This window comes from Synchiropus splendidus, chromosome 4 (assembly GCF_027744825.2).
Source record: "Synchiropus splendidus isolate RoL2022-P1 chromosome 4, RoL_Sspl_1.0, whole genome shotgun sequence".
Lineage (NCBI taxonomy): Eukaryota > Metazoa > Chordata > Actinopteri > Syngnathiformes > Callionymidae > Synchiropus > Synchiropus splendidus.
This window is the reverse complement of record NC_071337.1, coordinates 19824901-19852224: the sequence shown is the minus strand read 5'-3', so window position 1 is coordinate 19852224 and position 27324 is coordinate 19824901. Positions and strand designations below refer to the sequence as shown.

Sequence of the window (27324 nt, the reverse complement as noted above, 5' to 3'; positions counted from 1 at the left end):
TTCAACCAGAGTTAAATTTGGTTCATTATTTTATTATCATTATCAATACATCAATACATTAGTGAGACTTGGTGAGGTTGCAGCTTTTAGCCTTTTACTCATGTTTGTATGTTATCATCTCTGAAGATAAGCAGCAGTGTTACTGCTTCAGAGGCACACTACGCCTGGTACTGTTCACCTAGGGCCAGGTACGTGATGTCTGTGATGAAGACGTGTCATGACAGCCTTGGTACTGGAGGGCATCCAGGTAAATACCTTCTTGTTAATGTTCTACCCCATCATTCATGTCTTCATCCTGTTCTTTCACTATCTATGTCCATTTCACCCAGGTAAGCGTCAGTCTCTTGAAAAGCGTCACACATCATACCACTGGAGAACTGTTCAGCAGGAGGGTAACAAATGGGTTTGTGAACTTAAGACGGAGTTAAACAACGTCTGCATGTGTGTCCTCGCTGTCAGCATCATGAGGCAGTGAAGACTGTTGCTCCTGTGGTCCGTCCCATTCAAGTCAACGAGGCTTGGAGTGTTCTTGGAATGGATTGGATTGGTCCCCTCCCAACCACAGCTATAGGAAAAAGGTCAACTGTATACATGACATTTCAAAGAACCAGATGAAGTCTGAGAAAAAAAGTAATTGTTGTGCCTTTTTGCAGCATGTGTTTACAGCAATTTTCACCTGATCTATCTAGGTTTATACTGACAGCCACAGAGCTTTTCACTTAGTGGGTTGTGTAGGGAAATACACCTTCAGTGTATCTTCCACGCGTCCATGTACTCGTGAGTGACTACCAAGAAACCAAGTTAAAATCAAAAAGAATGTACTCCCTTACAGAGCTCTGGGTCCACGACTACGCCTGACTTAGCCTTAGCTCAAGTGGTGTAGTGAGACAAAGACTATCTGGCCCTGACCACTTTAATACACTTTCAGTTCATCTTTTATGGCACAGTTTCCGGTGACTGCTCCTGGTCTCTTTAGGACCTGGATGCTATGGTTATAGATTACAGGTCTTGTGTCCACTCCACTTGGTTTGGAGCAATGTTGGAATGTGGTTTAAATTAAACAAAACACAACAAACCAGCATTTTCTGCACATTTTAAAGTGTAATTTCATAATTTTCACTTTTTTCTTGTCTTGCTTTCTTTGGGTTTAAATGGCCCTTCTCAACAGTCACAATATATAACCTGGCCCCTTTAGAGATTTAATCACCCACCTCTGCTGTAGTACCACAATAAATAGAAATTATTTGTCCTATAGTTGAGTTAATATATAGAAGAGTGAAGAAAGCCTTTCAAACGAGGCTTCTATAGGAGCACAATTCACCTTATCCCATGTCTGATTTAATATTTACAAAGAAATGTTTTCTGCCAATTCAACAGAACATGCATGCAAAACAAGAACACTATTAAACCTGAAGATGCTCTGGTAGCACTGCTCACCGAAGCCATTTGGCTTAAGGGAGTCCATCTCTTTCATTATGTTGTCAACAAATCTAGAGAGCAGGAGGAGAACTGGAAGAACCAGAGAAGACTTAGTTTATTCCAGATCAGCATCAGTGTAAGAGCATCTAGTTGTCATTGGTCAGCATCAAAGAAGTCAAAGTACAGACCCATTAAATAGAGACCAAATAGAGGGTGTTCCTGGAATGCATTACACCATCCAATACACAATGTTACACACACAAACACGTGACCATATTAGTATTGTAGGCTGCTCGATTACTGGGAGTGTTACATGTTTTCCCCGAATCCAGGACGCTTGGCCGGGCCATCATGACCTGACCCTGTTTTCTTCCTAAGCAGAGCAGGTCTGACGTTCTTGGAAATCTGGCTGGACATTCTGCAAAAGTGACTGTTATTATTTAACTGACCGAGTCCAACATAGGTGAACAACGGTTCAACATTCCATTGGTGTCAGAAAGCAGATAATGCTTTAACTGTTGCACATGTTTCTCATGAGATTTATCGAATTATATATTCTCAAGCATTTGCTAGATTCAGGACCTGAAATCATCGTGAGACACAAGTGGATTTCATGCATCCTAAAGGATATTTTTAGCATGCAGCAAGTTGCCAAGTTGCCACGCCCTTCTCTGACATGGAGGCAGTGACATAAGGCCCAGTCCAGTTGCTCTCTGAACAGCCTCCTTTGTGTCCTTCTTTGCATTTGTTTGCTTTGAGAACCTCATCTCCCATGTTAAAGTGGAATGACGTCACATTTTTCTCTTGCTGTGCCTCTTCTTTTGCTTCTTGTCAAGATATGTGGTGAAATAGAGGGTTTTTATTTTGACTGGTGGAAGTGTGCCCTAATCCAGATCACACATTATGCACAAATCAATCACAGAATTTTAACAGAATGTTAAAATGATTGCTACTCGCACTGAAGCAAAAAAAAAAAGTCTTGTCAAATGAATCACTTTCCCACGCTGTGTGTTTCTCCTACGGAGTGTATTTTTCTCCAAAAGAATTTATTCCCTGACAGAGGAGTCTAATGACCCTAACAGAGCTCTGGGTCCACAACTACGCCTGACTTAGCCTTAGCTCCAGTGGTGTAGAGTGACAAAGACTATCTCTGGCCCTGACCCTTTTATGACACATTTCAGTTCATCTTGGGGTGTAGTCTCCACTGAGTGGCCCTGGTCTCTTGGGGTCCTGGTTGCCATGGTGCCACATTCCTGATCTGGTGTCGACACCCCTTGGTTTGAAGTGATGTTGATGAATCCTCTTGTTGTTGCCCATTTTCTGGCCTTTTTTGGGTGGAAAGCTGTAAACAGATATCTGGTCCTCTCCTCTGAGTGTCCTGCTTCTGCTGGTGGACTGGCTCGTCCCACCTCTGTCTGGCTCCATAATTCATCCTCCTCACCCATCGCTGTCCCAGAGGTTCATTATCTTCCACATTCCTTTATCTGGGGGAAGGTAGATGTTTGTCCCCACAAACTCAGACTCAACTCAGGCTGTATGGACCAGCTTTGGATTGGATGTCTCCTCAGTTCCTCCTTGGTCCTGGTACCAGGTGGTTCCTGCCTTTCATAACTCACTGTTCCATCCACGCATCTTTCCCACACGATCCTTATAATACACAGCTCTCATACTGGATCAAACTGAGGTTACCTTACCCATTATCACTGCATCTGTTGGAGTCAATCTTTCATTAGACAAAGCATTATAAAGCAGTTTATTCAATAGCAGATAATTTGATAAATATGATCATAAGTAAAATATCATGATTCGCACAACATGTCCTCAAGTGATGGCCTGACTTAACCTTGGCCACTGGCAGGTGTTAATCCTGATTTGACCTCGGTTTGTCCACAGAATTTAGTGTGCACCGCAGTTTCAGAGGAGCCACGCCAGACATGTGTCACAGCAGCCACTGGGACCAAAGCCTTTTCATCTCAGGGACTTTGACAAAAAACAGGACTTCAGCTGTATTGCGGAACCTCCACAAGAGGAACTTTTTGAAATCTTCTTCAAGAACCTTTTTCTCAAGTTTCCCTTGAGCTGGGCACGCGTCCTCCGCCCGCGAAGTGCGAGTGGGGCCAACCCCTGCCCGGGACCCCAGCCAAGGCTCCTGTGCAAAATTAGATGCCGATGACCAGGATGCAGCCTGATGAATGTCTTCCATAGAGACTCCTCTTAAGAGAGCTGCGGAATAAGAGGTAACTCCTTCTGGGGCCTCAGCTTCAGTGACTCGGTAAACCTCAGTGGTTCCCCCACTAATCCAATGAGTGTCAACCAAAGCACTGTCATCTGTCATCAATCTGTCATATCAACAAAGAGGCTTTGTGCGATCTGTGACTGGTCAACTTCCAACATAGTGGAGCTCTCTTGGTCGACACCAGCTGCAGACTGTCTTCAGGGACACCATCACCAATTTTACCGACTCCAGTGGTTCCAAACGCAGTCCATAGCACTCATCCAAAATCTGGCTTCTGGGCAAGAACTTCTCACGACCTTAATGTCCCACCACACTGTCTGCTATGAACACCAGTTGCTGCAGCAACTGTAGCAGCGCCTGGTTGCACTGAAGGCATCATCTCTACACCACTCCTCAAAGACGTGCCATCTTGAGGAGTAAGTGGCCTCTGGAATGTGCATGTGTACTCTGCATCATTGTACCTATGAGCTCTGACAGTCTCATCCTCTCGACTGCCAGACCTGGAGTGGATGTAGCAGGCCCGATTGAGGACAATGGTATGACAAGCTGACTTCTCCAGTGTTGTGTAGGCAGAGACGAAGAGATCACAGGTGTAGCAAGATCAAATTATTAAGGTTAAAAAGGGAACAGATCAAATACATCAGATACACATCCAAAACAGGTCCATTTTAGGAGCAGGCCTGTTTGTTTTCAACAATATCCGGGAGACATTGCTGTTTTGGAACTTTGGCGAGCGCAACCGTTGAACTGCTGTGAAGTAAGATAGATGTGCTATTTTGAAACTTGCTGGGTCGAGGTGACCTGCACACATTCTCCAGTATAATTTAACCCAGGAGGTCACCAAACGTTTTGTTCCAACCAATCAAGCACACACACCTTCACCAACCAGGTAATCAGTAATCGGCGATTGTCAGTCAGCTGCACCTGATGCCTGGTTGGTGTGTGCTTGGATGGTTGGAACACAAACATGCACCCACTGTTTATCTTACATTATGAATGGTGATTCATCATTTGCCCTCCAGACAACAGGGAACCTTTGTAAGTGCAGGAGTTCCTGGTCCACTGATCACACTGATGCACAAGACACGTGGCAGCTAGGACGATAACAACAACAACAAACATGGAGGAATCCCTGAACAAAAGCAAACAAAAGCATCTGTTTGCTTTTGTTCAGGGAGGTTTTTCTCTACACTATGGCCAGGGTTTCCACTACTCTGAATGTACTTGAAATTCTTATGAAATTCAAATTCTTATACAAATATTTTCAAGACATTAAAAGAGCTTTAGTTTAAATAAGGTGATATAAAAATTTGAACATAGCCACCATTGTGATTTATTGTGCTATTGTCAAACTGATGCAAAATAAACAATATTTTGTTGTTTAAATGCATGTATGGGTCCATCATTGGATTCAGTAATATACCAAATTCATTCAAATTGAAAAATGTGGCTTCTTGTGGCAAATATATATATATATATATATATATATATATATATATATATATATATATATATATATATATATATATATAGGAAGCAGACACTGGAGGCCTGAGCAGACATGTAAACTTGTTGGTGAGTTCAAGGTCAGACGGCGGCATCTTCCCCTTGGCTGGATGGAGCTGGTCCCGATAAGAGCCACCTGGTTCCGAAGGAAGTGAAGTGTGTCTAGTGATCGTTGCCATGGTTATGAGGGAGCCAGCGGTTCAACGGCTGGGGACCAGTCAGATAAAGACAGAGCCCACGTGGAGAACTTTAGTGTATACAGGGGTCAAGACCTCAGATGTTTTTTTGTCGCTCTACCGGACGACTGCCAAGTCAGGTGCAGCTGCTGTGCCAGAATTCTGCCTACGTATTAGACTCTGTCAGGGAATTTCCTGGATGTAACTTGCTGCATTCTTGGTAGTCAATCTATATTCATGTACTACTTAACATGAAAGATAATGATTTATGAGAATCAATAACTTGTTTAAGTTTATGACTGGCTTGAAACTGCTTTGTGATGTTTGTTAACACCATGAAACTAATCATTAAGTGTGTGTGTTCGAAGGTGCTAATAAGATTTGTTCTCATCAGCAGACTTGGAAACGATCTGAGAGTCTTTGCCTGAAGAGAGTTTGAGCGGAGGAAAGATTAATAAAGTACCGATAGTGAAGTGGGAGTGTGTGTGTGTGCATTCCAACAGCTTTCACCACTAGTTCTCCATCAGCGGTTCCAACTCCTGGAACCGAGTGACTGTGAAGCGGTGCGTTAGTTGAAAAAGTGGAGGAAAGCAAGGCGAACAGAGGAATATATGTGTGACTGCTACTTGAACTGCACAACATTTTCTTGGCACAGTGTAGGAAGTCGAAGCAAGCTATGTTAGTGTTTTGATGCTGAGTAAGAAGCTGAACAGAACGCAGATTGTAAGGTTGAAATCGCTGCTAGAAGTGTGTAAATAGAGATCTGTTGAAATGAGAATCTGACTAAGCTAAGAGTTGTTTTGGTGTATGGTGCGGCTGAACAAGTTGGAAAAATGAAAACATTGATCTGATCAAAATGTATTGGTGGTCAAAGAGGGGAGAATGTGAAATCTAGAGGGGAAAAATATTAAACAGGAAGGATACAGAGCTTTAAATTCAAAGCGGAAGTGTCTGACGCAGTTCAAAAATTGGGTAGAAGCCATGTGTCGCAGTTGAAACCGATGCAAACAAGGCATGTTCCAGTGAGAGAGCTCAACTCCCCAGAAAGAACAAAAGTGACTCTGAGGCAAATTCAGGAAATAGTGGCGAGACACTGAAAGAGGTCTTTGTTTTGCCTGCCTCAAACAGAGGAACCACATTTCCCATTATTCCACACAGTCCTCACCTCTCTCCTCTTCTTCTTGGGGATCTGGAAAGAGCACACTGCCTCTGCCGTGTGTGTCCCATGGTTCATTCTCTGTATCTGGTGCATGTGAGTGAGGCAGATCCCCCTCACTCCCCACCCATGTGCATCTCAAACTCATTTCCTTTTCCCATGAAGTTGTCCCAAACACTTAATACTGATCAATCACCAGAGGACACTGCTCAGACAAGAGCTAAAACAGAGGGTCATAACATTGACTACATATTGACAGAAGTGAATATAACAAAATACAACAAGGAATGTAAAACATTCTGAACAGTGGAAACGATGTAAATGCTCTCAGAGAAATGGAAATGAAGAATTACAGATAATCTCTAACCAAAACAGTTACAAAGTGGAGACTTTGAAGATAAGGTAAATGTTGATATTAACAAGAATCTTTGTTGTCTTTCTGCAGAAAAGTCTCATTGTGCAGCTCATCTCAGTTTGAATGTATGGCAGCACCGAACTCAAGGAAACAGCTCACCGTATGTCAGACTATCTAACATGTTGTAGCTCTGTAAATAAGAAAACTGGAAGTACTGCTTGGTTGAATAAAAATAAAAACAATGAGAACAAATCTGGTGGTGACAGTGACGACAAAAAGTTTCAAGATGATCTGCATATAAATGAATGTTGTCTGTTGAGCAACAAAGACTTAAGAATTACTTTCACCTGACATGAAATGAGTTGTGTTTTACTTTGTTGTATTTCACTCTCCTTTGATCAGTCATTTTTCCATGATGCATGTTGTTTTTGTTTATGTTTGATCGTATGTGTTTGTTTGCATAAAAAAAGGCATAAAAAAAGTCTTCACTGTGAAAAAAAGAAACAGAATAAAAAGAAAAACTTGACATTGAAGCCTCATCATGTTGAAAATTGTTTTTGATTGTTGAAGTTCATTATTGTACACTGTTCAAACGCTTGGTTCCGATGTTATTCACGTTCAGGTTGTCGTCGGGTTTAGGTTCTCAAGGTTTTGTGTACAAGGCGATTGGCTATAACATAAGCCGTCCCTAGTTCCGAGCACACTACCTCCCTTTGCCTCTCTGGTAAAGGGCCCCTCGGGTGGTCAACTCAGTCAGCCTCTTGTTGCGGACACGGTTCTAAGACTATAATAAGTGTATCAACTATACCTTATTATATTAGTGAGTAGTGTCGGCGCTTCACTGAGCGGGTTATTTAATTAGCCCGACCTGTTAAGAAACAGGTTCTTGACCTTACAATGCTACACCTCTTACCGTAGTCTCTTTACTTAACTTCGTTTAGGGACTCATGATCGGATCCTCAATCCATTCCTTCTAAATAACATATTTCCCCATAACTGCCTAAAACTACCACCTAATCATTGACACAATAATTCAGGATGGAATAATGCTACCATGTGAGACACTCATTACATGTGCAACAGGAGGAAATCAAACAATAACTCACCTATAACCCAATTGATGGTAGTAGGCAGGAGCCAGTTGATTCTTTAGTAGTCAGGGATCAACGCCGTTGTGCCTTTTCAGTACTTAATTCGTACACAATTTTATTATGTTTTTGTTACAAAAGTATTTCTTCAAAAAATTGATAAAAGAATAATAAAAACAATAAAATCAATCAAGAATAATAAAATCCATAAACTCAAGGGTATCGCCAGACGCTGATACCCAACAGTATCAAAAGTACCGCCAGACGCTGGTACTAGTACATATACTTCAAAAACCATATAATCAAAATACATGCAATAAAAAGAATTAAATAAAAAAATAATAAGAGAACAATAAAAATGAGTTAAATCAAATAGTCTGAGAGCAACAGCAAGAGCACCGTCCTAAGTTAAGATACAAGACCTTACTGCAGACAGATGAAGCTGAAAAGCCAAAAAAGGGGACTCAGTGTCACATCTCCGAGCGTTTATATAGCAACACATCTGGTTTTGATGACATGCCCATAAATGGATCGCGTGTTTCGGTGATTGATCACATCTAGTTTCATTTGCATCAGCACTTGCGTCAGCATTTGCGTCCATGGTGCCTGGTTCACCATATTAGGTCAACACATTCTGCTCCATCTGCGTCAGCACGTGCGTTTACAAGTTCAATCTAAGTTCAAAACACACACCTGTTCATGAGTTCAAACGTTCACGTTCAAAAGCATATAAGTTCACTAAAGTTCAAACATCAAAATCAATGATAAAAATCAGAAATAATATCAAATATCACTTTGCAGGTTTTGATTATAATATTTTCGATTTTCCAGTTTATACAACACAGGTTTTGCATTCGGTTCATATTTCAGTGTTCAGCATGTGATTTCGGATAATCTTTGACACTTCCAGAAGTGAGCTTACATTTTCCTGAGGCGGGTACTAGCAGTGTGCACGGTCAAGATTTGTATTTTTTTTATATTAATCAGACAACATTAAACATATTGAGCATTCTTATCACTCAACTTCAAACTCCAGTTATCTAATCACTCAGCGAACATTTTCCTATATACTTGTTTTCAGTATAATCACACTGCTCTGCAACATTATTAAATCATTCACAACAAAATATGCTTCCCAGCTCCAACAGAATGTTGGTCCGATATCCACTCACGCTGGATTTGGTCAGTTTAAAGATAACACTCACTTTTGTGCGAACAGAATGTTCAGCCAAGTTTACAAACACGCCAGAGCTGGTTTCCTTTTGGTGCAAACAGGGACATCTGTCTTGTTTCCTGAAGTTGATGTCTTGGCTTGAATTTTGGAAAAAAGCAGATGTAACACTTCCAGTAATCGAACTAAATATGGACACGCATGTGTGTGATAAAGTGTATCTGGTACGAGGAATGTTCTCAATTCACTCTCTATTTAATGTGTCTGTACTTTGAATAACTTGAGGCCAACTGACACAAAACGATGATGATACGATGTTATCCTGATGCTGATGTGGAATAAAGTGCATCCCTCTGCTTCTGTGGTTCTTTCTGCTCCCGACTCGACGCCCTGGGAAGTGTACAACACGCAGGCCGAACAACACCGCAAGACCATAAAGCAATCACAGTGACTGAAAAAAAAGTGAAAGGAGTCATCCATAACAGGACGTGGGTCATATCAATCATCATCAAATTGCTGGCCAAAGGCACAACCTGGGTGTGTTCTTCGTCACATGACATATTTATTTTGAAGTCCATGAACAATTACGATATAGACAAAATACGAAGTAAGTCAAATGTCAGGTCAGTTTCAGTCTTTCAATGAAATTCTTTACTTAAAAAAATGGACCAATACTATAACTTTGCCAGATCCTGCACTGAAAACTGTCTTTATGCCACATCCCATCTATCTGGGAAGTGGGATGTCAGAGTTCGAGTTCTGGATTTTCGTTCGAAATCCGAAGCAAAAAAATCTCAAAATTTTTGTTTGAACTCCAATTTGCTCGAATTCCGGGACGTTTGAAAACCGAGGTACCACTGTAATTAAATAAGTGTGATTGTAGCAAGCAGTTACCAGATGAGAAACTATTTGTATGTGAAGGTATGTATCCGGTAGGAGGACTGCTGCCATCCATTCTCTATTTAAGGTGTCTGTTTCCTGAATGATGATGTTCTGAAGATTACTTCCATAAACTCACATGCTCTCTCTGCCTGTGCCTTCACAAGCCATGAGAAGTCGCCGTGTGACACAATGCTCTCATCTCTCTCTCATTCCATCAGTGCCCACAGACATGGCGACAAGAGACCCAGCCAGTTTGGAAAGGTCATTCTCCAGGATACATACCATGGCTGCCATAGGCCTAAGCCCCATCCAAGAAGAGACTTAACGGTCAGCTGGTCCTTCACTTGTGAAAGCCTCTGGCCTTGGCTCGTGGACTGCGGTGTACAGAGGCCCCTGTGATGCTGGAAGAGGTGAACTTCTCTCCTCCAGTCAAGTCTTACCACAGCGCAGTAGGTTTCTTGGCAGTCAGTGGAAACTGCGTGTGCAGGGTCGTGGTGCAGACGTCGCAGGATGACATAACTTAAAAGTACGTAAACTCAAAAGACAAAGCGATCCTATGTACCTAAAAGTGCATGACAATCTGAATGTTAGGAGGAGGAAAAAAGGGTAAGATGAAGACTTTTCACAATCAGCAACATTTTTATTGTACGACCCTGTAGAGGGCACCCACCTGATTTTAAGATACTTGGTCATGGTGGAGCCAAATCCAAACAGATTTTATGATGATTTCGGCTTTGGAAAATAACTTTAGAATTGTTGAGACAGTGACGAGGCAGAGTGGTCAAAGCAATGTTTGATTTATTCATATGTGAGATTTTCACTGACAGGACTGTTCTGTAAAAATCAGAGGTAGACTATGTTTACAAAAACACCATGAAATCACAAACACATGTAGCTTGAACAGTTGTTTAAAAGTGCAACAACATTTAACATTTCCTTCACAGAAGTTGCTAATGCATACGGTCAAATGACAGTTTCTTGACTTGACAAAGAAACTGCACTACAGAGTCTTGCTTTAGGGAAGTTTATTATGAAATTGCATGTCATTTAATTTGACCTAGATCTTGACCGATTCTTTCAAATTATATGGCCACACATCTTGATAACTGGTTAATACCGAGCTTGTATTGGTGTCATTAAACCGTAGTGGAGGCTTCATTTAGGCCTTTGTGGTGATGACCAACAGTGATGTGAAGAACACAGAATGCAATTTTGTTCTGAGGAAGACGAAGCAGCAATCGTCGAGTGTATCAAGTCTAGAATCATACATTTTTTGCACCATTCCTACCAGAGGAAATGGCTAACAGGAGAACTTTTTGGCCCTAAATGAATCACGGAATTGAACCCACGAACCCAACACAAAATACAGTACAACGTTTAAGATCCACTTATAAAGTTGAGTTTCCTGATTTATTTTTTTAAAGTGCTAGTCAAGAACACTCCATAGTTTCCAGAAAGGCTGTCATTTTTAATAAAAAAAAAAAAAAAAATGTAAAAGAACTCAAGTACAAAAGGTAGTTCTGGAATAACTGGTAACCTGAAATGCCAAGAAAGAACGCCCCTCTCATTAAAAAAGGTAAAAAACATTTTACTTGAACCGAAGACATCTTGAGAATACAAACAATTAAAACAAATGTGCGCATTTGAAACAAGACATACACACAAGTAATGCGCACATATTTTTGCAACAACAATCAGAACACTGTTTAACAGGTATTTGGATTCTCACCCCCATTTTTTTTTAGTCGTACACTCTTGGTGGGGATCCAAACTGACTCCACGGAAAATCTGGGAAAAGCGCGTTGCAGGACGAAACAAACAATCATTACCTCCATCTGGCCACTTCAGTGCACGTGACAACACTACATTGAATCATCACCTTGAGTTGACCCAGATGGTTTGCCTCCCCACTTGAAACCTGTATCAACAGGGAAACCTAAGAGAGTTTACATTACAATTCAGGTCAACTAGGATAACAAAATCGACTGGTTCGATGAAGAAGTTAAAAGCACACACTTGCTTCTATGGTTCGGGACCGTTTTTTCTCCAGCATGCACATTTTTTTGGTCTTCTTCATCAGAGGCGTTAGATTCTTGTCAAGGCAAGGTCTTCTTTTGGGTGCCCGCTGTTTCTCACTAGGTTTCTTGACCGTTATGGGGAGAGCCGCGGCCAGACTGTGTCTTCGCTCCTTATACGTTTGGATATGTTGACTTCTCCAGTCATCTCTGATACGTTTGTGAGCAGGCACATGCTGAGGGGTAGTTGAGGATGGCAGTGACGGTAAATCAAATTTAGCGGGGCTGCTTATAGATCGCTGAATTTTGATGGATTTTGTTTTGGAAGTGCTTTTCAATTTGGGAATGGGGGGAGTGGCTAATGGACCAGACACCTCTGGCAAGCGGCCGCTTGAGGTTGGCAAAACGTCTTGGTGAGGTTCCGTGTTCATCACGTTTCTCTTTTTACACTGTCCTTTTATCACAGGCTGTGGTTTAGTGCCACCACTTAGTGCTTCTTCCAGCTCATCGCTGCTTGATTCAGTGGTCAGGGGTGAGAGGGGGCGGACCACTTTTTTTCTGCGGACTCCCTTGGCTGTCAGGAGAAGACGCCCACTTGGTGGAGGACCTATCTTGTAGAGCATAGATGGTATAATATTTGCACCCCTCTTAACTAGCCCTTGGGACAAGGTCTCAGCACACACCTTTCTCCTAGGCGGTGTATTTTTAATACTTCCATTTTGTTTTTTCCATGTCTCAAGATCCTCCTCTGAATTTGTGGAGTCAGTTCTCCTAGCTCTCTTGATCCGCTCCAGTGCTTGACTGACGGTGTGAGCTCCTGTACTTTTCCGTGCCGTTGACTTGCCGTTTTTTTGGCAGGCCACAGCAAGAGGTCTTTTTAAGGAGACACTTCCACTCTTTGAGGCTTCAGGTAAGAGTCTGTCACTGGAGTTATTTCCAGAATCATAAGTCAAACGATTGCTCCTCATATCGTCACGTTGCCTTTCATCTGTGGAAGAAATGTTTAGAGATGTTGGCCCACTTCTCTGCCTATTGATTTTGCAAGGTTCATCAATTTCGTCATCTGAATCCGAATCGATGACAATTACTTCTTTATGTGGCGTGGTTTTAGCTTTTTTTGGGCGGGTGGTCATTAGCCTTTTAAGTTTTTTAAAACATTGTCCTCTTTTACTTCTCGGTGACAACAACCCATTGACGTCAACGTCACTACCGTTTCCAGATAGACTTCTCTTTTCTGCAGAATTCGGTCGTAGATTCTCCAAAAGCTTCCTTGAAAATGTCAAACGATTTTGACCGCTACATTCGGAGGAGTAATCGCAACTGTCCTCTGTATCACAACTGTCTTCCGCTTCGGAAGCAGGACTGAAAGAGTTCTCTTCAAAGAGCACTCCAGCTTTGCAATCTTCAAAAATGCCAACATGTGCCATCTGCGCCTTCTCAAAGCTTTCAATTGTGTCAAAGACTGGCAGAGGGCTTGAGAAAGAACGGGGACAACTGGAACGACCTTCCGTTGGATTGTCTTGACCCTTAGGCGTTTCAGGTCCATCACCCCTCCAACAGGTTGCCGACTGGTATCCGCTAGGTTTAGCTTTTGGTAAGAAATCCAGGCTTCCCACAGACAGCGGTAGGATTGTCCACTCATCCTCATCAGTATCGCAGAGCTGCTGTTGTGTCTCAGCATTCACTTCACTGCAGCCATTTGCAGACATCGGCTTCTGGTTAGGTCGTTCATGAGTTTCAAAAGCCATGTCCTTCATGACGCCCTTTTGTGAATCTTCATCACTGATGTCTTCCAAATTTTGGAATAAAGGACTTTGCGTCTTCTCACAATCTGAAATGTCCTCATAAATTGGCTTGTTGGAGTCTTGCTTGGTCTCACTGACAGGGACTTCTTCATAGCCCTCTTTATGTGGGTTGCATGCTGTGGTGATCTCAAATATTGAGGTAGATTTGAATTCTTGAGAACATTTATCTTTTGAGACATCAGCTTCTACACTGCTGACTTTGTCAATGTCCACAGCTGCCTCTTGGTCCTTTGTCACTTGTGGTAAAACGTTTTTATCTTTTCCCGGCAGATCCTTTACGTTACTCAATGGAGCAGATTTCAATGGTGTTTGGGTAGAGCAGTTTTTGGAGAAACAGAGTTGAGCCTCGGTCAACTTTTCCATGTTTAACCCTGAACATGTTGTGAGGACAACTGGACTCGAACCTTCATGCTTTGTGCAAGTGGCAGCAACGTCCAGCATGATTTGGGGATATTCTGTGGACGCAAAGATATGAAGGTTATCAACATCTCCATTCCAATAGTCATTTACCAGAACTTTAGTAAAGTTGTTCATCTCTGCCTTGGTCTCTGCCTTTTCAAGGGAAACAATTAGCTCTTTGAGTGTATTCAATGGATAATGAATAGTGTCTTTCATGTGGAAAGTAGGCGCCATGCTGAAGTCTTCTTGATTATTTTTCCTTAAAGATATGTTATATCCACAAAGGTCATCTGAATTGTCGCAACGGATGCGGCCGGTCGCAGGAAAAGATGACAGCTTTAACTGAAGATCATTATCTCGAGATAAACTCTGTTCAACTGGTTTGGGTTGCGTGTGTCCTCCTTGTCTACCTGATGACGGAGAATCAGCAATTGGTGCGGTCCAATGGTTTCCTTGAGCAGAATTAGTCCCAAAGTCCGCCCCGCCGTCTCTGGAGACCCTGTGCAGTTCACTCAGACCACATCTGCCATTGACGTGCACTGACGTGTTGCTGGAACACACTGGTTGATGTGTCCTAGCGTCTGTGGCCGAGGGGTTCACATGTGAGCGGTTTGGTTTTGTCGCACCAGACAGAAAAAAGGCAATTTTTGTGTTAATGTGATTCAATATTTGGCTGTCAGTCAGCATCACTGAATCTGCAGAAACACACGGTTGTCCTCGATTAGTCCTCAAGGGAGTGGGATTGCCTCTTAAAGCTGCTTTACTGCGCTCAGAGAGTTTCTGGTCCGACACTTTCTTGGATGCAGATTTGGGAATTGTAGCCTGCATGACATCTTTTCCATCACCCCGCAGAAGGGAAGTCAGGAGTGGACTCTTTGTCTTCAGATTTGTTCCAGTCATTTTAATGGAGTGCCTAAAGGTCTTGGTGTTTCGAGGAAAGGTTGTACCGCTTGATCGCCACAGGGCTAATATTCATTCAGGGATCCCATTGGAGCTAAAATAGACAAAAAAAATGCACAATTAATGTATAGCCTGGTCATACCTACACCATTTGTACAACACTTCCTGTACTGCACTTACTGCAAGTTGCAAAAAAAAAAAAAAAAAAACAGGAAGTCTGCATCCTTCCTGTGAGATCTTGCATGCAAGGCAATGCTGAAAGAATGACATACTACTATATAGAATGACAAAGATGAGAGTAAGAGAGCGAGAATTACATTTGTGAGACCGACTTGTAAGACAACAAATTAGAACACTAAGAGAAAAACCGATAGGATTTTAAGAAAACATGGTCATATCGCCCTGCATTAGCGGCCAGCAAGGAAAATAGAAAAACCCTGTTAGAATTGGTTGGTAAAAGGTGCGTTTTCATGTGGAATTGATGCCTTGAGTTGCAGCGTTGAGTCTGGGTGCAGGCCATTGTTGCTACCCTGGAGCAGACAATGAATGAAAGGCAATGAAAAGAGCACGAGTTTGGTATTTGATGAAAGCATGAATGTTAGTTGCCTTCATGTATATAAGCTAGTCTGAGTGGCACTGCTATGTGACACTTGAAGTAGCGCAAAAGACAGAATTTCATGAAAGCATATCATGAAATTCTTGAGTCAAAAAACATTCAATAAGATCAAATTCAATGTCGGGTGAGTGAAGAAATGGGGCAACTTCGCTGTAAGCTCGCTGGTGGCATTACTTCTGAAACAGTCTTATTAATAATTATTTTTGCAAAGGGGACAAAGGGGCAGGGCTACCTCAGCCCTGATGTAAGAAACATAACGACGGATGTCCGTCTGGACATCTCAGAGGCTGGAGTGCGCACTCCAGGGTTTTATGCGAGTCTCGGACAGAGCATTACTTGGTTTATGACTTTGTCACAGCCAAACTGCACAGAAACACACATTCAGAGCTGGACACGCACCGGGCACCTCTTCACTTCTGGAGAGACGTCACTCACTCAGCAACCCCTCCCACATGCAGCGGCCACACACACACACACACAGTGTTGTGTGTATTACTTTCTGTGTGTGTTTTCTCTGTTTCCTCTATGTCTCTGCTCATAAACAAAAGTGCGATTGTGGGTGGGACCGGAGACCCAGCTTTACGACAGCCTGCAATTACACTCATTTACCAGTCGCGCCGCTAAAAGCAAATATTTTCAATCCTGCCTACAGCTGCTTTAACTCCCGAAAACTCTTACGTGCTCCATCAAGGGCTGGTGGGCATTTTAATGTGCTTCCCTGCAGAGCATTTTTCTGTGCATGTGCTACAAGATGCAAACTTTACATGACAGATAAAAAAAAAACCTCCACAGCAGACGCCAGGCGAGTGTCGGTTGTCACACGTGATCAGCAATGACTGGCATTCACCGATTCAGCCCAGAGCCGTCATCGTCCCCAAATACTGGGACCATGGCAACCTTGATATACCTTGACACGCGGAGGAAGGGACCAATCAGAGGATGCCACATCCAGGAATATTGTTTAAAAGGGTCAAGGAAATAGAACTTTGCCGCTATCCCGGCCAAGTCAGGTGTAGCAGCTGACCCAGAATTCTGCAGAAGTATTATACTCCTCTGTCAGGGAATACATTTCTTGGATTGGGATTTCATCCCAAAGGTGTTCTATTGGGTTCAGGTCAGGTCTCTGTACAGGCCAGTCAAGTCTACACGACTCAAGTCACACCAGACTCATCATCTGTGTCTTTATGGACCTTGCTTTGTGCACAGTCATGTTGAAAGAGGAAAGGGGCCAAACTGTTCCCATGAAGTAGGGAGCATGGAATTTCCCAAAATGTTTTGGTATCCTGAAGCATTCAAAGCGCCTTTCACTGGAACTAAGGGGCCTAGCCCAACTCCTGAAACACCACCCCACGCCATAATTCCTCCTCCACCAAATCTTACACTTGGGACAATGCAGTCAGTAATGTACCGTTATCCTGGCAACCTCAAAACCAAGACTCCAATTGCAGATGGAAAAGTGTGATTCATCACTCCAGAGAAGGCATCTCTACTGCTCTATAGTCCAGCGGCAGCTGCTTTACACAACTGCATCCAGTGCCTTGCAATGGGTGATGTATGGCTTGGATGCAGCTGCTCGGCCATGGAAACCCATTCCATGAAGCTCTCTGCATACTGTACTCGGGCTAATCTGAAGGCCACATGAAGTTTGGTGCTCTGAAGCAACTGTGCACAAAGTCTGCGACCTCTTTGCACTATGCGCCTCAGCATCCGCTGACCACTCTCCATCAGTTTACATGGCCGACCACTTTGTGGCCGAGTTGCTGTTGCTCCCAAACTTTTCCATGTTCTTATAATAAAGCCGGCGATTGACTGCGGAATATTTAGAACATTTTACGACTGGACTCATTGCACAAGTGGCATCCTAAGACAGTTCCACGCTGGAATTTGCTACAGTCTCTCTTGAAACCGTTTTATGACGCAACTCAATTGAGTTTGTCTCCAACATTATTATTTGTTAATGTCTAAATAGTTAACCAAGTGTAGAGATGAGAAATTCAATGTTTCATGTCTCAGGTCGAACTGTTTGGGGTTAAATAGAGCCATCTGTCTGCTGTATCTCATGTCTCCAAATAGTTTAACTATGGACCAGTCTGGACCCATTTCCTAGATGTAATAGTAGAAATATGATAAATAATGTGAATAAATGATCATTTAGTCATATTCTGTTCTAGAAATCATTGTACAAAACTGTCCTTTGTCTAGTGTGATGAAATATCTTTTCACAATTCACTCTCCTAAAATGGTTGTTTTTCATTGCCTCATTAAAGATTGGGCTAATACTTTGACCGCTTTAGAATTTGTTGATGGTCCCTAACTGATGCCGGGGTATAGCATTAGCGCTGTCTGAGAGTTTGTGTCCGTGATCAGTGAACCCTAATGGGGGACGCAGTGGGGGAGGCTGCTGCCAATACCGGAGCGGAGCTCCATCCGATATCCAACTATTTTCACCACTGTGTTTTGCCGAGGCGCCATCACAGCGGGAGACCTGCATGTGTTGGTTTGAACCAAGGCAGACGACCGCGTCAGAGAACCTATGAGGACCACGCCATCTAATAAAATAAACACAGATCCAGAGACTCTGAGCCGACCAGTGTCATTATCAAAGGTTCCCCCTATTAGAAATAGGTTTAAAACTACGGTCATGAACTGAAGTCCACCACACTCTCCTCAACTGTCACATGCCTGTGTTGGCTGTCAGACGGCGCGTAGCTGGAGAGTGCGGCGCGCATTGACGTTCGTAATGTTCACATGTCCAATGCAGCAAGTGACCCGCGTGTTTAAAGCTAATAAAGTAAGCTAAAGGGCCCTGACAAGCTCATAAAATAAACACAGATCCACGGGATCAACGCATTCAAGTGATTCAGGACATCCATTATCGTCTTGAAACCAAACCAAACCAAACCAAACCAAACTCGCACTGGCCATGAGTCAAGGGTCTGGATGGAGTACGTCCCGGAGATGAACTACTTGCCACAGGGCCAGACGATCTACCAGCAGGTCTACAGATACTGCAGAGTTTGCCTCCGTTTTTTCCCCAACCACACCAGAAACTACACTGGAAAGACGATCGAGGATGTCCTGACATCCTTGCATGCATTGATCCTTCTGCTTGATGTGCACTCAGCATTGACCACAGTCCTGGTCATTGAGGGCCTACCACTAGTGCGCTCATGTTCCACGTCTTTGCTCGGTGAACGCCGAATGGAGGTTCTGACTATCTGTCATGTAAAGTTCAAGCAATCTGCAGCACGTGCACTGTGCAGAGAAGCATGTTAAAATGATTTGACGCCACAAAGTAGATTAAAGAGCCAGCACATAGACTTTTCAGGCTCATGGAAGTGAAACCGCTGCTTCCTCAGCAGCCGCTACAAATACACATTTCAGTCTCATGTGCTTTTCACACTACGGGTTCTGTCTCGGGTGGGTCTGATACGACACCCGCTGTGCAACCTCGCACCTCTGCGCCACAGGCGATGCCTTTTTTTTCTCCTCAGCTGGCAGCGCTCTGCGCAAAATAGCTGGTTTGTGACCCACAACTAAGCATGTTTCAAGGATGTCGTCATGAGCCGTGCAACAACCCAATTACCACCATCGGCTTAACCACCTTATTTCTCAGTCACTTCTTAGCACTACGAATCGTCCTCACCTCAGATATGAACTGATGACAGAGCTCCGCCTTGGCTGTAACAGACTGTGGCGTTTCACAGCCAAAACTAAACATGAAAGAGTTTCTCATGTTTATTTTACAAGGAAATAGCGGAAACAAGTTGCGTAATAGGGAGCGACTGGACTGATCCAGGCTGCTCTCATAACACAGTGAGAGAGATTCCTGACGAAGATCGAATAATAATTTAAGCACAGATCCAGACGTCAGAAACGATCAATGAATAGTCTGGTGATCTTCAGTAACATGGGGGAAAACTGCGTATTTTCTCTTCGTTGTCATCATGCAGACAGCTGCGCTGTGGCAAGACCATAGCAGTGAAAATAGCTACTGTAGTGCGCGGCATTATTCATTTTTATCAGCCTAATAAAGGAGAAAACATGAAAGTTATCAACTCACACACATTGCGTGTCCCGGATTTTCCTGCAGCTCCCAGCTGCACACCTCATTGTTCTGGGAGTTTGAAACGTTTTTAATTTATGTCGGCCCAGACAGCGATTTAGACCGTTTACTGCCCAGAATCTATCATGTTTGTGTGTAGTCGTGCTGTATACACATAGTTTCCGGCATCTAGCGCCGAGTCACCTGAGGCGAGAAGCTCACCACCCGCAGAAAGTTTCACGAGACAAAGTGCAGAACTCCAGCTGGGATCAAGTCCGTGGCCAACTCGCTTGTGTTCACATCTTGGACTTCTGAGCCAAAAGAGCCTCGTCTCGAAACAGAACCCGCAGTGCGAAAGCTCCCTTAGACCCTTTCTGACACACCTTGTATCCAACAAACAAAAAGTGCATTGAACCATCACAAATTGTCAACCATCCTCATTCTTTCCATGACGACAGTCATAGTGGTGTACTTACAAAGATGCTAATTAGCTAGCAAATTATGGATATGATAACAAGTGTTACCACTAAATAAAAGTCACATCGTATGTAAATACACGTATTATCTTCTCAAAGCTAAATAACGTATGATATATATAATTGACATTACTTGCTTCTCCTGGCTCCTGACGATAGCAGGTTGTTTGTCGCCACACTCAGTTCGTGGACATCCGCATAGATCACAGTCCATGATAATCCATCATCCTCCGGTGAAGCAAGTAGTCCATCATTGTCCTGAAATGTTCGCACAACTCCCTTGGAAACTAGCAAAATGAACGAGAGGGCCTTTGGTTGTCAGCAGAACTTGAACGAGGGTGATTCCACCAACCCATGCTTCATATCCAGCGCATGTTGTGGGCCATCAACGATCAAGCCCACGCAGCGTCAAACAATCCAGCAACTTTTAGAGTTCTAAACCCTTTGCAAACATATTCCAGTACATTGCGCTTGGTGGGCGCGGTGCAAGTGCAAGAAAAGAAAAAGTCAATTGTGCGTTTTCATAAAAAAAAGACATCGTATATCAAGCTCCTAAAAGGGTCAATGTGAACAATCCATCTTTTAAGTCAAACGACCCGTATGAACGATAAACTAAAATAAAATAAACTCGCAACATTGCAGTACTAATCCTTTACAGAAGGTGGCGCCAACGGACAATTAAGGAACGGAAGAAACTAAACTGAAACATTTTTTTTTTAAAAAAAGCACCTGAGACAATAAGTATTCATTCAGCGACAACTCTTACTAGAGATTGGAGTAAAGTAGTCTGCAGTGGTTGAATGTGCCACATCCACATGTCCATGATGTCAAATGAGGAAACTAAAAATAACTTTGGAAACTGAAAATGTTGGTAATGTACGAGTGAATCAACCAGTCCGTGTTCATAACACAGAGTACTGAAAGAGGAAATCTGGTCTTTCAAAGGTCACATGACCCACGTTCACAGCTGCGTTGCATTTAGAAAAGTCACGGGAAGTGGCATTCGACTGGTTTTGACTACAGACTTACTTTCAGCAATACATCCGTTCATCTTAGGGCTGCCTGTTCCTCAATAGTCCGTTTGCACATGGACGTCATTCGAGAGCAAAGCGGCATCGCGCCATGATGAAAAAAAAAATAAAAGGAATTGATCCGGTTCTCACAGTCCTGGGTTACTTACGTTTTTCAAGCATGTCCGAAACATGCACAACAATGTCTTTACATCCCAAAACACTCGGCTGGGGTCTGTCTTGACTCCTGAGGTCCTTGCAGCAAAAGAGTCCGAGGCTTTGAGGGAGGCGTCCGTGTTCAGAAGTGGAGAGGCACCGCAGGCGTGTCACGTCTGAAGCGCCAGAGAGGAGACCACGGTAGAAGACTGCAGCCAGCAGCGCGCACTGTGGCTGATATACGATACAACCAGGCCCGTGATTGGTTGGTTCCCAATGCATAGACTCTTTCCTCTGATTGGGTGCAGATTACGTCGTACAACTACTGGGCGGGTTCTACTGAAAATATAAGTTGTACTCAATGTTGTGTTATTGAAGTCATTTATTAAATAAAATCTCTCTTTACTCTAGCAGAATATGAATTATTAGTTCTCTGCAAAAAATCAAATCATCGTTATTCTTTAATTAATGTATCTGTAAATACATTTAAAACTATGATTATTCTTATTATGTTATTAACAACAACAATAATCATAATAATAATAATAATAATAATAATAATAATAGTAGTAGTAGTAGTAGTTATTATTAACCCCTTGGGAACCATGATACTTGCTGGTTTGATCTTGAAGCCCCTCTCTATTTCCTAACCTTGCGGTCTGAACCAGACCCCCGGGGTTCTATAATAAGTCCTGAGCAGTACCCCGTACTGACACGTTCTTCTGAGAATCCTGGATGCATCTTGAACTCATAAGTTCTTTGATTCTGACATCTGAGCAATGCCCAGAAGAAAGTAGCATTTCTAAAATATGTTCATGCTAGATGTAATACACTTTGCAGTAAATTGCTTAAGAGTTGTTTTCCTGACACTCTGTGATCCAGTTACCCGTATTACATATCAGTTGCTATTCCAAGTTATCTTTAACACGAGAAGTCTCCGAGAAGGGTCATTTGACCTTTCTACCTTTAAAACCCAGGGATGGGTTAAAAGCCGGGGATGGGTTTTAAAGGTACCTGCCTTCAGATGCGAACAGCTGCTTTTGTTATGTAAATGAGGCCATAGCTGCCACACCCCAAGAGGACCCATGCTGAAGGGGAGACACTGGTGGGGGTGGTTTTCCGGCTAAGCAGTCGTAGTGCAAGGACAGTTATAATCCATGAATGGCTCCATCACCCTCATCACGACACTTTCAGACAGTCTCTCCCCGCTGGGGCGACTAGGGCCCTGACAAAATATGGGAGGACATTGCAAATGTACTTGAAGTTTTCAAGTCGCAAGCCCCCCAAAACGTGATGCCGAACTTGTCAGATTTCGTTGAGATGTAATGTAGGAAAAAGCAGCGAGTCTCTGACGGGAAAAGTTTAGCAATGTTTACACATTTTTTGTTGTTTGCACAAAAGTAAAACTGGTACATTATTATTATTTTTTTTAGTGGTGGGACTCAATTAAAAAAAAAAAAAATTATGGCATTTGAAATTAATTAATCAAAATCAATCACATTTTAATGACGCTTTTATTAAGTGGTTTTATTTATTTGTTGTATATTAAGGTACATTTTAGTGCATATGTTGCATTATATTTTACACCTTACAAGTTGTACGGTACATATTGTTATTATTGGAACTTTTAGCTATAAGTCAGAGGTGCACACATTCACTTGTTTTGGTGAGTAAAAAGATAATGCTGCTTATCCATCAGAACACATAAATGATGTATTATAGCGACTGACATCTTGATCAGTGAACAACACATATGAACTGACATCTTTAAGTATAGTAGTATTTAGCTCCCATGACTTTGGGAGAGAAGGTCAGCTCTGGCTCTCACAGTGGCCTCTGCTCTACGATGTACACTTCTCCACCAGTGCATTTATTCACTGGTCTTAAAAATGAGTGCTCAACTCTACTGAGCCAATTTGTGACGTCCATCACTGTGACACGTGTTTAGTTCAGCGAAACTTCCAAAGCAGTCAAAGTTGGCAGAGATCCTGCCTCTATGCTCCTCCAGGAAGTCTTCTACAGGTTCTACAGGTGGCTACAGATTCTGTTTTGGATTTCTTTAGCTTCTTAGTGAGATCTGCCAGCACTCACATACAAGCAACAAAAATGAGGAAGTGAGGTTCTTCTTTAAACTGCGGTTCCCCCTGAACAGACAAAAAACATATTTTTGTGTCACTAGCTACAGTGGTTAACAAATGTAAGAAATGTAGCATTAAAAAGACCCCCCCCCCTTCTGAGCAGACAATACCCCAGTTTCTTCCCAAAAGCTGGGGGTTCCTGTCCAGGTACAGGAGATAAACTCGAGGTACTGTATTGCTCAGCATGCTATGCACTTCACAGGATAACGGAAGAGTATGTCTTCAATTCCCCTATTGACATAATTATCTAATGTCAACAAACATTAACATACAACACAGGAATATAATGCACATACATTGCTTTATAAACACAGTTATCTCATGGGAGCAACTTACCTTACCTTATCAATGAGATTATTTTTTCATGATAGCAAATATGCAGTTCAAAAAGACATCCAGAAGCCATGTCTCCAGTGATCTGCCAATATTTGCACTCTTTTGCCTCTCTGGTTTGCACCTCACTGTCTCTCTCTCTCTCTGCTGTGCCATCTAGTGCAATAAAACAGAGAAGTCTCTCTTGTGCTTTGCCATGTTGTGAATGAGTTCCCAGCGACGAGCCCAAGTTCACACATGGTAATGAAATGACTAGTCTGAGTGATCGTATAGGCTGCCTTATTCAAATGGTAATTCACTGGGACGACATAGCTCTTGTTTCAACAATATACAGCATGTTTGACTACATGGCACTGGAGATGCTAAAACTTCTGCTTTGATGTTGGGCTCTTCACAGCTGCATTCTCTTTGCAAATGACATGAAGACCAACACCTCACATGTATTTCGCTACTACATATACTAACAGGATCAACGCATGCAGACTGACTGTTGCTATACACAGACCCTGCAATACACAGATGCTGCCACAAAATTCATTCATTCATTCATTCATCATAATGCATCCTGAACTTCTGACTCCAGAGATTTCCCACGGGCCAGTCGTAGCCCAAATGTGCTGAATGGGGTATTCACTGCATACACTGAAACACTCATCATTAGAATATTTCTTACATTCTATGATCCTGAAGGACCACAAATTGGTCCCCACAGGTATAGCTATACAAGTTTGCATGTCTCACACACACATACACACATTTGTCTTCCTATCTTAGTGAGGACCATCATTGACATACATTGATATGATGCTTTCCCCCTAAACCTAACAATGTTAAACAAATGGCTAAACTTAACCTTTACTCTTAACCGGGTATTTTGTAGTTTTAACCCTCAGAATGAGACTTGACAAAGTGAGGACAGGCCAAAATGTCTTCAGTTTGCAAGAATATCCTCACTCTTTGATTGAAAACGCATACAGGTTCTCACAAAGACAAAAGTGCAAAAATACACACACACACATTGTCTTCCTATGTTAGGACGCTTTCACACTGCGGGTCTGTCTCGAGACAAAGCTGTTTCGGCTCAGAAGTCAAAGATGTGAACACAAGAAAGTCTGGTGTTTGGTCGCGGACTTGATCCCGGCTGGAGATCTGCACTTTGTCTCAGGAAACTCTTCTCGCCTCAGGCATTGATGCTCACATTTTTTGCAAATAGCAGAAATTGAAAAGTTTTTTTCGGTCTGAAAATAATGCCATAAACATGATGATCATACACGGCACTCTTTTCTTTGTGACTCAACAGCGATAAACAAAATGAGGCTCACCATGTGCCTAAAAGTTCACATGTGGTTCATGCTGTGTCTGCAAATGGATCAATGACCACAGGAAATATACGTAGATCCATTGAAGATTCACCCACTAGTCATAAATTAGAAGCTTCAATAGTGCTGTCATAAGGAGTATAACCTTTAAGGACGAGATGTTATGATAACAATGGGAATAGAAATAGGAGTGGTTCCAAATCAAGATACAGGTGAAATGAAACCAAAGCCACAAATACATTATTCTTTTGATCTTGTGGAGACAGAGCATGCAAACGTCAGCAGGAAAACCAGAGCGATTCAAGTCTCAGTCTGTAAATGTGAAGCATATTCTAACAAGCAAGATGTAGTATCCAGAGAAAACAACTTTAAAGTCGTCCACTTCAGTTGATCTCAAGTTCACTGATCTCATGTCATTTCTTTAAGGGATAATAGCAAAATAAGCTAACAGTTCTGTTTGTCATTCATTTTATTAATCTTATTTGCATTCATTTAACATGGTGAAGCCACCAGGTAGCCAACAGTTGGCTCCACACGTTCCCAGGACTGCACTCTGTCGGGGAGCTGGGAGACAGGAGGACTGTGGCCAACCGGTCTCACCCCCTTCAGGACACCCTGACAGCACTGGGCAGTACATTCAGTGGCAGACTGAGCCTGCTGTCAATTTGACAATGAACCAATGGTGTGCTGTCGCGTGCTGTTAGTCAAAACATCAACATAGCAAGGAACGCTGGAGCGAACTAAGAAATGGCATCGGCCCAAAATATGCGACGGCCCACCTTTGCCCATACACCCAATTACAAGTCCATTCCTGTACACACATGCACACACAAATGCAAGATACTAGTGTCGTCGGGTTTAGGTTTTCAAGGTCTTGTGTACAAGGCGATTGGCTATAACATAAGCCGTCCCTAGTTCCGAGCACACTACCTCCCTTTGCCTCTCTGGTAAAGGGCCCCTCGGGTGGTCAACTCAGTCAGCCTCTTGTTGCGGACACGGTTCTAAGACTATAATAAGCATATCAACTATACCTTATTATATTAGTGAGTAGTGTCGGCGCTTCACTGAGCGGGTTATTTAATTAGCCCGACCTGTTAAGAAACAGGTTCTTGACCTTACAATGCTACACCTCTTACCGTAGTCTCTTTACTTAACTTCATTTAGGGACTCATGATTAGATCCTCAATCCATTCCTTTCAAATAACATTTTCCCCATAAATGCCTAAAACTACCACCTAATCATTGACACAATAATTCAGGATGGAAGAATGCTACCATGTGAGACACTCATTACATGTGCAACAGGAGGAAATCAAACAATAACTCACCTATGACCCAATTGATGGTAGTAGGTAGGAGCCAGTTGATTCTTTAGTAGTCAGGGATCAACGCCGTTGTGCCTTTTCAGTACTTAATTCGTACTCAATTTTATTATGTTTTTTGTCACAAAAATGTTTCTTCAAAAAATTAATAAAAGAATAGTAAAAACAGCAAAGTCAACCAAGAATAATAAAATCCATAAACTCAAGGGTATCACCAGACGCTGATACCCAACAGCATCAAAAGTACCGCCAGACGCTAGTACTAGTACATATACTTCAAAAACCATATAATCAAAAACACTTCAAAAATCATATAATCAAAATACATGCAATAAAAAGAATTAATTCAAAAATAGTAAGAGAAAAATAAAAGATCAGTTAAAATCAGATGGTCTGAGAGCAAACAGCAAGAGCACCCTCCCAAGATAAGATACAAGACCTTACGGCGGACAGACGCGGGCGAAGATCCAAAAAGAGCAAGAGCCCAGGGTCACATCTCCGAGCGCTTATATAGCCACACGCATGGCTTTGAAGACATACCGACGTCCGTTTCTCACGCCAAGGCAATTAATCATATCTTTATCTTATCTTGTTTTTCTCCAGGTGGCCTTTGAAGTCCTTCCCTCAAAAGGATGCATGTTTGGTGATAGATCATATTAGTGTCAATTGCATCAGCACTTGCATCATTATTTACGTCATTGATGCCCGGTTTACCATATTAGGTCAGTACATCTACTCCATCTTTGTCAGCACGTGCGCTTACAAGTTCAAACTAAGTTCAAGATGGCCACCTGCACATGA

The 27324-nt window shown here is 42.5% G+C and overlaps 1 protein-coding gene across 8 annotated transcripts; it reads right to left on the bottom strand.

The window, feature by feature from the left end:
• Nucleotides 1-7283: 7283 nt before the first annotated feature.
• On the bottom strand, nt 7284-26950 carry LOC128756882 (uncharacterized). Of its 8 annotated transcripts, XM_053861685.1 has the most exons (6): nt 20379-21630; nt 14749-15202; nt 14619-14706; nt 12006-14264; nt 11869-11925; nt 7284-11777 (listed from the first exon to the last, which is right to left on the bottom strand). In XM_053861685.1, the coding sequence occupies exons 2-6, from the start codon at nt 15106-15108 to the stop codon at nt 11731-11733; spliced, it is 2811 nt and encodes a 936-aa protein (XP_053717660.1). In that variant the 5' UTR covers nt 15109-15202; nt 20379-21630; the 3' UTR covers nt 7284-11730. The 8 variants fall into 8 exon arrangements, with proteins under 8 accessions (XP_053717660.1, XP_053717659.1, XP_053717658.1 ...); XM_053861684.1 differs by having other exon boundaries at nt 14619-15202; XM_053861683.1 differs by having other exon boundaries at nt 12006-14706.
• Between the last annotated feature and the right edge of the window lie 374 nt (nt 26951-27324).

Excerpts from the sequence above, each read along its gene's own strand:
- LOC128756882 (XM_053861682.1), bottom strand. The coding sequence starts at position 15,108 with ATGACTGGAACAAATCTGAAGACAAAGAGTCCACTCCTGACTTCCCTT. Across the intron at positions 11,926-12,005 it reads GTCCCGAACCATAGAAGCAA|GTTTCCCTGTTGATACAGGT; the intron begins GTGTGTGCTTTT and ends AAACTCTCTTAG. Across the intron at positions 11,778-11,868 it reads ACCATCTGGGTCAACTCAAG|ATTTTCCGTGGAGTCAGTTT; the intron begins GTGATGATTCAA and ends CGCTTTTCCCAG.